The sequence below is a fragment of the Mus pahari genome, chromosome 5, assembly GCF_900095145.1.
Source record: "Mus pahari chromosome 5, PAHARI_EIJ_v1.1, whole genome shotgun sequence".
NCBI classification, from domain to species: Eukaryota; Metazoa; Chordata; class Mammalia; order Rodentia; family Muridae; genus Mus; species Mus pahari.
The window spans coordinates 46,016,542-46,031,516 of record NC_034594.1 but is presented as its reverse complement, the minus strand read 5'-3'; the positions used below and the strand labels follow the sequence as shown (position 1 = coordinate 46,031,516).

Here is a 14,975-nt window from a genome sequence, read left to right as displayed (position 1 = left end):
AAAAAAAAAAACTTCTGACACCCACACAGAGAAGGAGTCCTTGTTGACTCTTTGATCTGAGCCTCTTCTGAAAATGCAACAAAATGAAAGAGAGGAAAGCACTCTGTGTGCGCCATTGAGCTAAATAAACTTCAGGTAGATGGGGGCTCTAGCACAAACAAGGAAATCCCACCAAGAAAACTGATTCAGCAGAGTCTAGTGACAGCTTCAACAGCTGCAGCCCCAGCACATAACAAAATGCCGGGTTATAAAATATCTATCTGGTACAGAGGCTTACAGCCAAAGTGGAACTCGTGGAATTCTGTGGAAGAGGGGGGGGAAGGATTGTAGGAGCAAGATGGGTCAAAAATACCACAAGCAAACCCACAAAGTCAACTGAATTGGGCTCACAGAGGCTAAACCAATAATCAGGGACCCTACATGGGTCTGACCTAGGCCCTCTGCATATATGTTAAGTTTGCGCAGCCTGGTCTTCCTGCGGGGCTCTAACAGTGGTAGCAGGGACTATCTCTGGTGCTTTGGCCTGCTTTGGGGATCCTTCTTCTTGTTACAGGTTTCCACATCCAGCCTTAAACTGAGAGGAGGGGCCTAGTCTTATTCCAACTTGGCATGCCATCTTTGGTGGCAGTCCCTGGAAGGCCTGACCTTTTCTGAAGGGAAACAGGAGTAAAGAATTGGGGACAAGACTGGAAGAAAAGGAGGCAGGGTGGGTGCGGTCAAGATATATCTATGAGAGAATAAATTAAAAAAGAAAAATTTAAAATCTGTCTGGGGTGATGAAAGAGAGGGAGAAATTTGGGTAATTGTATTGTAATCTACAAAATAAAAGAAATAATAAAAAAGGAAAAATAGCTGATAATGGAGGCCTGCTTAAAGTTCTAACCACATTTCCTGATAATCATCTCAGTTTATAAACAAAAATGTTCTTGTTAACTTTGGTATTTACACATCTGTGAAATGGGAGGAGTAATGAAGCTTTTGACTGGCCGTGTTGGGACTTGCAATTGAAATGTTTTGTGCGTAAAGCTTTAAGCTAACTGAGCAATAAAATTCACAGAGATTAGGATATAAAGCATTATAGAGATAATAACCCCCTTAAGCCAGTAGGAGAAATGAAAATGATTTACTCTGAGAATCTGACTATATTGCTATAGAGTCATTTATCTAAGTAGGCTATTTGCATATCAGAGAAAGTAGAAGCCCTGTGTGTTATTTCCATTTTCACCACAACCTCGAGCTACATAATATATTTGATTTCTGGCTTACCTGATTTTTCATAGCTATTAGCTCACTCTGATACTCAACCTCTTAAAAACATATATCTGAACTAAACTATGAGAAGTAGGAAGCCTTAAGGACAGATTTTTTTCAGATATTTATTATGTAAATAATACAGTAAAGTCTTAAAATCATAAAGTTTTGTTTTGTGTAAATGAAATGTTATCTTTTCACTTTGGGAGCTATGCTTTCAAAATATGGGTATGTAAATTTCTAATTCCAACACAATTTGATTATCTTTAAAATATTTGATGTACTTCTTTGTATTTACAGATGCTTAACATTTCAGGATGTCTGAACATTGTAACTGTAGCAATCAATTAAGCCTTACGGCATCAAAGTCCTCTGGTTTTGTTAAACATAAGCTAATGTAGAAGATAAAAATCACAAGGTTAATTTTGAACAGCCCCATGTTCTGGGCATAGATGAACAAAAGAGCCAGATTCATGAATAATTTTGTTCTAATTACATTTCTCATAAATAAAATATAGTATTTATGAAGACTCCATTATAGGTCTTCATAAGTGTATGTTATTTAACAAGCTCTGACTATCCATATGGTATAGGACAAATGGTTCTGAATTTGGGAGTGTTCAAATGGTATTAGCTAACTTTTACTTTCATTTATAAATTAGTATGGTCTGACATAGGTGAAACCATCAAATTCTCCACTAAACCTATTGATTAACTAATGACAACTTCACCACCCAACAACTTCCTTAAGACATTTGAAAGCTTCCCAAATGGTGTTTAGAAAAGAATTAAGAAAGGAAAGTGACCTCAAGAGCATGTTCAGGCTTTGACTTTGTCTATACTCATGAATACAATGTCACAGCAAGTTTGACCTTGTTTGGCTGGCAAGTAGCCTTTTCTGAGACCCAGTCATTGTAAAGACGTTGGGAAATACTAGTGACATCGAGGTCTGTCTGTACTCCATCTGAACATTGACAGAGAGCTCCATCTTCATCTCATTCTAAAAGGGATACTGACAGCCATACTGCAGCTCTCAATCCTAACAAGTCAGACATCCCGAGGTTCTCTAATAGAGACATAAGGGCAAAAGAATGAGATCCATTTCCTCAGCAGCTGAACCTCATTTCGCCTCTAAACCACTAAAAAGCATGCTCAATGATGGGCAAAGGAAGCCTTGAGGAGAAGCCAAGGAAACATGAGTCAAGACCAGGCTAGACCCTTAGAACTCTTCTTAACCGGAACTCATCGCTTCTGACCCACATCAGAACAATGATAAGGCAAGGAGGTCCATAGGGCTCAGCCTTAAGGGAAGCAAACCATGATCCGAACAAAGAACCCCTGCTTCCAGAAATTCTGCCCCCTGGAGTCTTACTCACTACCCTCTCTCCTAGCTTTTCCAAAAGTGGTAGGCAAAGATGTGCAAATGGTCAAAGCACTGTCAGTAGTAAGCTAAAGGATCTGTGCTTCAAGAAAATAAACAAAGAATGGATAACATATATAGGAGTACAAAAGAGAAGCCACCTCCTTACTACAGGAAAACTGTGCATCAAAAGCACATAAATTTACCTCTTCTCTGAGCCAATTAGACAATAACTACTTGGGACTTGAACTTAATTTTTCATTGAAATATTTGCACTACCATGGATGAAATTCATCCCCAACATGTATGTAGTGAAAGTAATAAAACATCAAACCTTGACTATGTACAATAAGCTTACCCCTACCCCAATCCTTACCCCTTAGTATTGTACAGAAAGACTCCAATATACTAATAAATTTTATTTTTCATGAATGATTCTTAAGACTATAGGTAAAGGATTCTTCTTGGAGTTATCAATTCCTACTGAAGTGTTGATAGCTCCTCTAGATTGAGCTAAAGATGCTGCTTTATTGGAATCAGAATAGCCTTACAAAATAAAACTTTCCAAAGGATTCTGTCACATCCATATTGCCAGAGAGAAAACTTGGATGTTAGGTGTCTGGCTTAATTGAACACAGGTTCCTGTTAAGTATAAATAGATTAATATTAGAAGCCATAGTTACTGGACTTTCTTCCTATTCACAGGGAACTCAACCTTTTCAATTGAATACCTCTGATTTTCAAATTTATAAGTAAGAGGAAAATTATTCAGTCCTGGTGACTTTAAGACTTGTGAATTCAGAATTCATAAACCTTCAAGCTTATTGAAGTCAGAGACTACACTATACATACATTACCACCTCGCTTTGCCTATTCCTCTTCTATATTCTTCCACAATATGCTGATCTGTCCAATAATGGATAACTGGATAAGGTGGTGGACAAAATTGAGCATTTTGATATACAACCTGCCTTTTACTATTGCATTACTTATACTAACTAAAAATTGAGGCCTTAAATATGTGTGACAAGATTACTCCTATCCCAATAGACCCCAAGGTCTATTTATTTTGGTCCTTGAGTCATATTTGTTATAAAAGACATATTCTTATTTAATTAGAATATTTAAGCAGAAATAATAACATAATAATAAAACAATCATCATAAATGTGTAAGAGCTCTTATCAGGTTTCTTGTCATTGAAATAATTTGTAGTTTGTAAAAAAATATAAGGGATCTATCTATCCCTGTACAAAGTCTTTCTACTGAAGAGAATGGAACACATTTTTTTAAGTATTTATCATTCATTTTAAATTGCCTTCTAAGCTTCAGTATTGTATAGTGATCAGACATTCTCTCTCTCTCCACTACTTATGACAAAGTTTGAGTTCAGAGACTATGTGAGTTGCCAAGGTCAGAATAATATGAAATGTATAACCGAGGTTAGAATCTATATTTTATTTTATTTCTCAGCCTCAGTGTCTTCAACAGTACTGTTCCAACTGGCTGAGTATAATAATGCACACTGGACATTTTCAATACTAATAGAAAAAAGATTATGGTCTCTAAAACTTTCATATGTTATGGTTGTTGATCATTTATACCCTTGGTACCAACTTCTTTTAAAACAAGGAACACCTTGAAGTTCTTTCTTCTTCCCCATGAGTGAAATGCAATTGTGTCCACTGGCAACACACACTCTGTAAATATTAGCCACAAGCAAATATTCAAGGAAGTGTCGCAGAAAAACACAGTGTGACACTGCGGGTTCCACCTCCCTCTCTCACCACGGGAAGAAAAAAAGTGACCTCTTCTGGAATTGCAAGCACAACCTGGCTCGCAGGGCGATGCTTTTGGATCTGAGTGTCTTTCACAATCCATTTACTATCTGTAACTAGCTGTTCTATTACTAACCTTTAAAAACTGCTCCCGTGCCCTTCAATGACAATTATGTAAATATACTCTAATGGCTTTTAACTATCTTTAAAATACTGTGCCCACATCAGAAAGAATTAATTTGGATATGTATTTCTTAGAAAATTGAGTTTTAAAAGAGAAGGCAAAAAAAAAAAAAAACCATACATAAAGGACTATTTCAAAATAAGTGACTAAGAACACAGGTCCCCCTTGGACTCTGTGGGACTTTAGTTCACTACCGTGAAGCTTAAGAACTTCCATTTTTCATGCCTGGCATTCCTCCAGAGTTCTGGCCAGTAATGACTGTATGTAAGTGATGGCTTTTGCACCTTGAAATGACGGCTTATTCCTCCTGAAAATTTGTCATTCTTAGCTATGAACTATGGAAGACCCTTGAAGCAGATCTACCACTATGAGCTAGAACTGCTTTCCCAGGGGTCAGTCCACATAATTAGCTCATGTTGTCGGGTGGTAATTGCTGTGTAGAGTGCTTGCTGAGTCTGGGGACCTGACTTATAATTATTGTGGCCTCCACTATTTTAACTAGTCAGCTCATTGCTCTGTTTTTGGTATTTAACAGAGACATGTTCATCTTTTGCTACCCACTCCTGTGAGAATAAAGTGGTTCAGGTGACCCAGTACAAAAATATGACAAAGCACTTAAACTGTGGATGGTACTGTTGTCATTACAGTTTCTTCTCTTCAAGATGGCATGTGACAGTCTTCAAGGCATTGAAAACACTTAACTAAAGCCAAACCATCATTCTCTGTATATCAAGGTCCTGTGTCCTTATTGATGCTTTAGAATATCCATTCTCCTTTCTGGCTTCCATGTTATAAGCAAAATGAATCCAACATGGCTTTCTTAGGCTTTGTCATAAATTCTCAAGATGGCAGGTCAAGTTGGTATCATGTCATTGATGTAAGTATAGGTGTCTCTCTCCCTTTCCCTCCCACTCCTCCTCTTCCTCTCCCTACCCTCCATGCCACCCTCCCTCCCTTTCTCCCTCTTTTTCTCTCCCACCAGTCTTCTTATGTCTCTCTCCTGTTCCTGGAAACTATAAGAACCTATAGAAATTGCCTGTTCCCACACATGCCGGAATCCACAGCTCCTGAAATCCTGCCCAAAGCATTATAAGGAAAAGAATCTAAGGAGCACCAGGATCATTTTTAGTCAGCCTACTATGCACCCAAACTACAAGCAGATTTCCCAATGCTACTCAGCCTGCTTTTATACAACATTGAAAAGGAATGGGGTTTGTTTTCTACTTTATGGCTCTTTGCACTAAAGAAACAGTGTGGTGAAGCTACTATGATTTCTGAAGCTTTGTATTCAGTAAAGAAGAGTTTCATTGGCCAAGTCCCCATGATGCAATTTAGACATCTCCAGTGAGAAATATCATAAAGTGACAGGAAAAGGTAGAGGTTCCTATAGGAATTTCATAACCAGGGGTGGGGGGAGGAGGGAAATGATTTACTTTTCCACTGTAAACTTGTCCCCTCTGCTACAGATAAACCTGGACAGACAGGTTTTCAGCTGCTGTTTGCCTCAAAATCTGATTCTGTAAAAAGGAGAATCATACGTTTTTCCTCTGATAAGAAGGTTAAGAGAGCACGGAGATGCTGTCTTCCTCTGTGTACAGGGACATCCAATATTAAAATTTCATAGATATTTTCCTTCTAAACTTCTAAAACCTTTTATGTATAAGAAGAAACCTTTTCAGTTAAGCCATATATAACAAAGGCTTAACATACTGGGGGAGGGGGGTGGCATTCCTTATGTACATAGAACCTGCTTCTTTCAACTCAGAACATTAGCAATAAAATCAGGCATAAACTAAACTATGATAAGTTTTTTTAAATGTGTCTTTTTCCTAGTAGTACACTTATAGTTCAATATGTCCATAGAAACTGGGGTCATTCTTCATATTGGATAAAGATCACCTTCACTTTACTCAGAGAAGATTAAAAATAATCATTTGCTATATCAATGGATTCTATGGTAAAGCCCTTTTTTTAATAAACAACTTTGTATTTGAAGCTGTATTTGCTCTCTCAGCACCACATTGGCTTCACTGCTAAACTGTGTCCTGTGTATTATCATCAGACACAAGAAACAGGGGTGTTACCTTCACAGAAAGGAGCCTGATGCCAGGTCTGGAGAAGTCCCACTGTCGCTTCGCAGTCACATTGGCAAAACCAAAGCCACCCTTCAGTGTCTTCACCACTTTGCAAGCTGTCAAAATCCTCGTCATTTTGAAGATGTTTTGTGACTAAAATTAAATCACAAATATCTCATGAGATTTTGTTGTCCAATTTGTTTGTAACCAGTGTGAAAGAAGCTGTGTGGAGACAGCACAGTTGAGGCTGTAGACTGACTGCACAGCGATCTTTGACTCCCCATTCATTCTGCCATTAAATAACCTGCCTACAGCTCCTCCTCTCTTTAGCCCTTCCTCCCAAGCTGATGTCCAGAGATGTTCCAATGGACATGTCATACAAATTGCAACATAACAAGTGGCACCTTCTCCTGTGGAAATCATGATACTGCTGTAGCAAGCAAGCTAGCCATCAAAGGAGTTGCTTAGGTAGCTGAATAACATGACCCAGGCATAGTAAACAGCTTTAGGTGTACTCCTTCTTCAAAGGGCTAATAATGCAAAAGATCAAACACTTTGCTAAGTGGGAAATGGTGCCTCAGTTGCTTCAGAAGCTATTTGGATTTCAAGAAAACCCAAACCTGGAACTTTTCTGCTTGGAAAAGGATGATAGAAGCCGGATCCAGTAAAGAAAATATCAAAATGAACTTTTCTCCACAAATACACAGAAAACATCTGAGTTACTTGGGAAGAGAAGCATCAATGAAGTTAATATATTATATTTTTCTGCAACACTCTTCTTCATTCCAGATTTTAGAGCTATTGGTAACACTAATCAGAACACAAGGGAGCAAAGGAATTTACTGTGTATCTCTCAATCACTTGAACCTGTAAAATGAGAATAGAACAATGGGAAAGAATTTTAATATAAACATTAATCTCAATTATTTAGTGATTTAAGTGTCACCTAAGATAATCCAAGATTTGGGCATTTGTGTTTTGACCTAAATACAATTACTCAGTTCATGCTTTAGCCACAGGTAAGAGTGGGTAGTCAAAGGGTCACATTGGCTAGCAGGGCATCTCACTTAAGCCAAGGCATATAAAGAGAAGAAAGCCCCACAGCATCATTGCCAGATAGCCTTGAAGGCCAAGAAATGTAAGCAGTGGAGACTTACTCCTTAGGATTCCATAGTGAAGGTGATGACACAAAGGTATGTTAATTTCACTGACATGGTATCAGTGTTGGAAGGGAAAATACGAACCCACAAATAAATAAATATCAAAGCAGAGTTTAAGTCCTCTGTCTTGATGCATTAGTGTAGAAACATTCACTGGGGTCAAACTATTTGGAAAAACAGTTAAAATTCTTAAACTCAAAATAGAAAATTCATACATTGGGACTCCACAAGCAACCTCAAGATTGGAAAGCCCAGTAATGGATAAATAATGAATAAAATGGTGAGTGACTTTGGAATTAACTGCCCAGATAGATTAGAACTTACAACCAAACTGTCAAACATCATGGCATGAAGGAGGGAGCTTACACTTGGGCAAGTCAAAGGGGTGGGGCTTAGGACATGATGGGTAGGGATCATGAAAGTCAGGCAACAAAGATTTAAAAGAATAGCACACTGTCATGAAAGACGTTCTTCATAGTATTTTGAATTTTTTCCCACATTGCTATGATTCTTTACTTTACATAAGTTATCTACAATCAGCTAAGGAGGATGTCCAGAATATATCACAGACACAGATGATGGCAAATGTTTTAGAAAATTTACTGCTTATAAGCCAGGACATTGTGGGTCTCTAAGTTTATATAATGAATTTGTCTGGAAAAGTAAAATTATTTTACACAATAACTTTCCCTCTGTTACTCATGTACTTACCATAGCTGTTACTGTCTACAGCTCTATTATTTTCTTGTATGTAATCCCACATTGAGAAATAAAATCAAGGCACTTATCACATTTGGAAGAGTTACAAACATTACTTTTAATTTAATGCTTAAAAAGCATTTTATTCTTTCCCATAAATTAGAATGTAAATTCTCTCCTCTCCCTCTCTCTCTCTCTCTCTCTCTCTCTCTCTCTCTCTCTCTCTCTCTCTCTCCCTCCCCCTTGCTGGGGATATGGTTCAAATGGCTAAAGTGTTTGCAGCTAAAATCCCATTGCTGCAGTCTTAGGAAGCTTAGAATCTTAGGAAGCTCATGGATCCACTAGCTTGGCATACATGGTGAAAAGTAGTATGAAATCCTGTTTCAAACTAGTGGAAGATGCGGACCAACACATGAGATTATCTTCTGACCTCTATTCATATACTGTGCATACACATACCTGTACTTGTGCACAGGAACACAAACAAATAAGAGTATATGTGTATAATATACATATATGTATATATAATCAATATATACTAACTGTATATAACTAATACAACTACTTATCAAACTTTTTTAAAAAATAATATCTCTCAGTCTTCCAAAGTATTTAAGTTTAGAAATTTGCAACTGCAGTATCTATTATTATCGTGTATGGTGGTGAATTTATTTTCATTTTTATACTTAAACATAATTGTTTATTATATTTAAACATAATTATATTTAAACATAATTGTGTCACCCCAAATATAACCTGAAAGTCAACAGTTTTGCATATTTTCTTTTATATGTCTATGTAAATACATAGCTCTAAAAACTTCAGTGAATTTGTATAGTGTTTTGTGAAGTAAAAACATATCAAAAAAAGGTTTACTATTGTTACAAAATCCTTGACATATCTCGAAAAATCTGCAATGAATCCACGTTCATTTCTTCCTATTGCTATTGCTTTACATATTAATGTTGCCATTTTGATCGATGTTGTTAAGGTTCTTTCCAAAAGTATGTGTCCCTCTACATACTAATTACAACTTAATCAAGGGACAGTCTCTTGCAGTGAATACAGCACTGCCCTTGCTGGTATCGTCCCTAACTTTCCTTCAGTGCAATGAATAGTGTTTGGTTTCACTTAACCATGTAGGTTATGACTGAGACTGAACACTTCTGTTCACACCATCTTTGTTCCCATTAATCCATTCATGGCAAACATTTTGAAACAAGGACACACAAAGCAACACTAAGGAGGCCTCCTACCAAATGGAAAAGTTGAGAACAACTCATTGTGGAAAATAAAGGCCACAGGGTTTGAATAAATAATGGCATTAGCAATTCCTCTTCAAGTGTGCAGAAACCACCAAATCTCAATTCTTGAAGCATGACTTGCCAAGAAATGAATCAGAAACAATGCTAAGAAATTGAGCCTCTTTCAAAAACCCAACTACATAGCAAGCATGCAATAGAAGCTTTAGGGAAATGAATGGGTGAATGAATGAATGAATGAATGAATCAGTTTATGTGTACTGAGTTCCTGGTTTGTGATGATTATTTAAGCAGTAGCAAACAAAATTATGTCAATAAACCCAGGAGGATATAATGATACCTAGGAATCAGGGGGAAAAAAGGAGCACTTACTACAAAATTCTCATTAGGAAAACATGACTGGAAGACCAAAACAAAAAACAAAAAACAAAAAACAAAAATCAGAATAAAGGAAGTTCAAAAACTCCCTGAAGAAAGCTCCACTCTTGTGTTAAGTGGGGATGTATTAAAGTGAAATATGAAAGTATAAAGGGGTCAGGTTCAATTATGTGGTTTTACTAGTCGAAGAATATAACAGGAACATTGTCACAGTAAGGACGTGCACAAGGATGTCTGTACTTTGAAAGGAAAAGAGGAGAATTATCCCCACATTAATTGCACTTACTTTCTTTGCTCAAAAGTGAGTGTGTGAGGATAGAAAGTTCCTTCAAGTTTAAATGTAAAGATTTCAAATTGTTTTAGTTGCTTACTAACATATCAGATGTTGATAAGTACAATGGATAGATATTAAGTGGTTTGAGGAAAGGTTTTTTTATGATAACCAGTGTCTTTGGAAACTCAGTCGAGTAAGACAGACCCATTAAGAACCCATTGACATTTTGAGGGCTAGAAAGTAAGGAACCAATTATGATTAATGTATTTATCAATCTAACATTTGATAACTTAAACGTTGAATTGATGTAAAAGAAGTTGAAAAATGAACCGAGAGAAGAGACCTTGTAAAATTGGTTTCACTCAATAAAACCCCAAGGTGCATGTGATTTATAACCTATGATAATAAAAAAGCAATCACTTATAAACCCCCAAGTGTTTGAAAACACCTTAAAGAGAACAAGTTCACTAGTACATGCAACATGTATTATTATTCAACAACAGTATTATTAAACACAACAGTGCTCATAGTTGTGTTTAATCATTATTGCTAGTTGAAATAAAATTATCAGGCATGATCTACCTTAATGTAAGAGGATCACATATATCCTAGACTAACATTGGTACATAGACAATTTGCAGAGAATGTATAGAAGTAGGCTGCTACAAGTGACTTAGCCAAGTACGTTGAGGGCAAGTGAAGTGAAGAGAAAATAGACAGCTCCTTAGAAAGTTAATTCAGAATTCAAGTGACCTTGGAGAAATTGAACACACAGTTAAACAGAAACACAGTGGAGCAAAATCCAAGTGGGAAGGTCAGATGTAAGTCAGTCCAAAAGATGAAGGAAAAATGTCTGCCAAAAAAAAAAAAAAAGCTATGAAGGATAGATTGTTTTTTGGAAAAGAGGCATATTTAGTGTTAATATTGAATAGCAAGAGGTCCTAAGTTAGTCATGGCCAACTCTGCTTGCATAAAGAATATTTAGATAACAGAATCTAGAATAGAAATTAAGAAAAATAAACTGAAAATTTCTTGTAAAGTTAAATATTTAATAAAGATGCAAAAAGTACTACTGTGTTGACAATTAAAATTTAAAAACATGTCATGTAGAGTTAATTAATCAAACTTAATCTTTAATGATAAAAATAGAAATTATTCAATAATAAATTTAAAAATCTTACATAAGAAGCTAAGATACTAGTGGGTGATTACAATTTTAGCACATTACATATTTATATAAAAAGGTATGTCTGAAATTTAGAGCTAAGATGAAAGGATGGACTATCCAGAGACTACCCCATTCGGGAATCCATCCCATCATCAGCCACCAAACCTAGATACTAATGCTCATGCCAGCAAGATTCTGCTGAAGGGACCCTGATATTGCGGCCTCTTGTGAGGCTATGCCAGTGTCTGGCAAACACTGAAGTGGACGCTCACAGCCAGCTATTGGATGGAACACAGGGTCCCCAATGGAGGAGCTAGAGAAAGTACCCAAGGAGCTGAAGGGGTCTGCAACCCTATAGGTGGAACAATAATATGAACTAACCAGTACCCCCTGAGCTTGTGTCTCTAGCTGCATATGTAGCAGAAGATGGCCTAATCGGCCATCACTGGGAATAGAGGCCCCTTGGTCTTGCAAACTTTATATGACCCAGCACAAGGGAAGGCCTGAGCCAAGTAATGGGAGTGGGTGGGTAAGGGAGCGGGGGGGGGGGGGTATAGGGAACTTCCGGGATAGCATTTGAAATGTAAATAAAGAAAATTTAAAAAAAAAAAGTATGAGCCACATCTGGAGTAAAAAAATGAAACAAAATAAAATCTTAACTTTCCTGCAAAAAAAAAAAAAAGGCATGTCTGTGTATGCATAAATACATATTTAAATAAACTTGTTTTAATTGTTCTAGTCATGAATAATGTTAAGCAATTTGCCATTTATTCTCATCATTAGGCACCTGCTTGCCTTCTCCGTTAAGTTTAGAAGCAACTCCTGGTTATCAAGTGTTGTTCCTGTTGTATAGCTGATAGTGTGTCTTAGCTTTGTGACTAGCTTGTCTAGCACCACACTGAAAGAGTGGTGACCAGGATCAGAACTCAGCTCTTAGGCAATGCCCATCCTCTTCCTGCATATCGGTCATACTTGGAAAAGCGGGTGTGACAGTGTAGTGAGGTAGAGAGAGTGGGCTGGATGAGATCCAGCATGACAGAAAGCACATTTGAGAGTGGAGGTGCAAAGAACAGATTTCAGAGCTCAGACGGGTTTATGCCATCATGTGAAATGAAGATAATACAAATGTCAAAAAATGAGGGATGAAAGTAACTGTGACTTTACTTTTGGTATTACATTTAAGTTTAAAAATAACGAAGATATTCAAATAGCAGGGAATTATACTGGCTATCTTGTTTTTGTAATTCAGATCAGGCAAATTGGACTGAGACTTGGCCAGACTTAACTACAATAGTAAATCGTGTTCTCATTGTTTTCTATCTTATACCTTATTGTTTATTATTTTTCATTCCAAAGCCACAGGATCTGAGTACTTTAGTGTCAATGAATTTTTATATTTGTTTGGAAATAAGATGTAGAATAACTAAAAGAATAACCAACTCAGGAAGTACTTACTAAGAAATGCTAGGATATCAATCAGTATATATCAGGAAACAATATTGGCTTTAACTAAAAACGATTTCAAGAAAATTGACAACATTTAAGTGCCTTATCTACATTTTTAGAAGGCTAATAGTATAAGATAGAGATAGTTTTAAATGGCTAGAAAATAAACCTTTAAAATCATTTTCTGGTTCTTTTGTATATATAAAAATCTGGCATCTGGATAAATATAGAGTCATCTCATTATTCATGAGTTATTCAGTACTAAATAGCCTTTAGTAAAAGCTTTTAGTTTAGCTTTTCTTTAAAAAGGAAAAAAGAGTCAATCTAGACCTGAGTTCCACATGATTGACACATTTTAAATGAAAATAACTTGATGAATGTTAAAACAATTAGAAAGATGCTAACTGTCTCTTCAGCTAATCCTGGTCAAAGCAGTTTCTTAAAACTTGACCAAAACATGCTTACAGTGTAAATTTCATAGAGTATGATGACTAAATCATTAGATATGTGCTCATTATAACTAGTAAAATATTTCTACGAAAATGTTTTTTTAAAAAAAAAAAAAAAACAGCAAATTCATCAGCAGCTCTTCTTTGCACAGTGATTATTATTGCCAAACCCTCCCCCCTCTTATAATGTGCTGAACAGAACAAACTGCTCTGATGAACTTGTTTTTTCAATTTGTCAAGAGTAAACACTAATGATTTTGCAAGGCTCTAAAGAGCAACCTTCGCCATGAGGAGAGAGAGGTGGTAATTCCGGTCATGAGCCAGGACACTACTAGACCCTTTTAGATTAAACACGTGTGATGGTCACAGTTTCAAAGTGTGTTGTGTAATGGGCTTGAAGGTACCGACCTAGTGAAGCAAGAGAGAGCCATTTACTTTAGAATGACGTTGAGAACTTTCTAAACAGGCCATCTACGCAAATTTCTAATCCACTCCCTTTAGCAGGATATTTGATATAATAAATCTGACACCTTCCGTGGCCTCCTATTTCCAAGGGAATTTGATCTAGGAAGATGTGTTTCAGATTCTCGGAAACTGGAATAATGCTTTCACAAACTTTAAGTTTCATTATCCTAAAATGTTATCGCAGCTCGCCAGGAAAGGAACGCACAATTATTTCTCCCTCCAATGTCGTAGGTTGAGAATGGCATTATTATAAGGCATGAGTATCATTGTTGTTGCTGCTGCTGCTGCTGCTGCTGTTGTTGTTGTGGATGTGGTTGTGTAGTGAGATGGAGTTGTTGGTGGTGATGCTACTGTTGTTTATAAAGACTTTTTTATTTTAGAAAATCGATGCTATGAAAGGAAAAAAGAGAATAAGATAGAAAGGAAGGACAACAAAAGGAGAAAGAGAAGGCGGCATACTGATCTTTGGACTCTATTAACTGCTAACAATTAGCCAAAGAACCTCTTTGGATCTCAAATTTCTGATATAACTTTGAATATTGGAGAATTGGTTGGTTTCTTTTTTTCTGGTACTGTTCACTTGATGTCATTCATCCTTAACCTGTTCTTGCCTTCACTAAGATCATTCATGGCTCAGGAAGAATTAAATATATATTCCCATCAATTGATTCTGGGTTAGAAAATAAAAAGTGTTCTTAGAAACTTCAAGAAATTCAAAAGCAAAGGGATCATTTTTTAAAAAGTTAAAAACTGTGAAAAGATTTCAAAATGTTGTATTTAAAAGTTAACCTGACTAACTGGGCATTTGGGGATGGGCCTGTAAAATCTCAACACTTGAGAGATGAGAAGGCCTGAAGTTCAAGGCCAGTCTTGAACTGCTACATAGGAAGTTTAAGACTAGACTGTGCTACGTTAGACCTTGTCTCAAAAATGAAAAATTAATGTAATTGACTGTGGTGAGAAGCTGAGGTTGAAGTAGTGTTCTTGGAGTCTGACAAAAAGAATGATTACACGTGTTTAAATAGCA

At 36.6% G+C, this 14,975-nt stretch overlaps 1 protein-coding gene across 1 annotated transcript in view; it reads right to left on the bottom strand.

The window, feature by feature from the left end:
• Cps1 (carbamoyl-phosphate synthase 1) overlaps positions 1–6,927 on the bottom strand; it is a 109,668-nt gene extending 102,741 nt beyond the window's left edge. Inside the window, exon 1 of the mRNA XM_021199318.2 lies at positions 6,657–6,927. Coding sequence (XP_021054977.1) covers positions 6,657–6,782 — 126 coding nt within the window. The 5' untranslated portion in view covers positions 6,783–6,927. The remainder of the gene's footprint in view (positions 1–6,656) is intronic.
• Between the last annotated feature and the right edge of the window lie 8,048 nt (positions 6,928–14,975).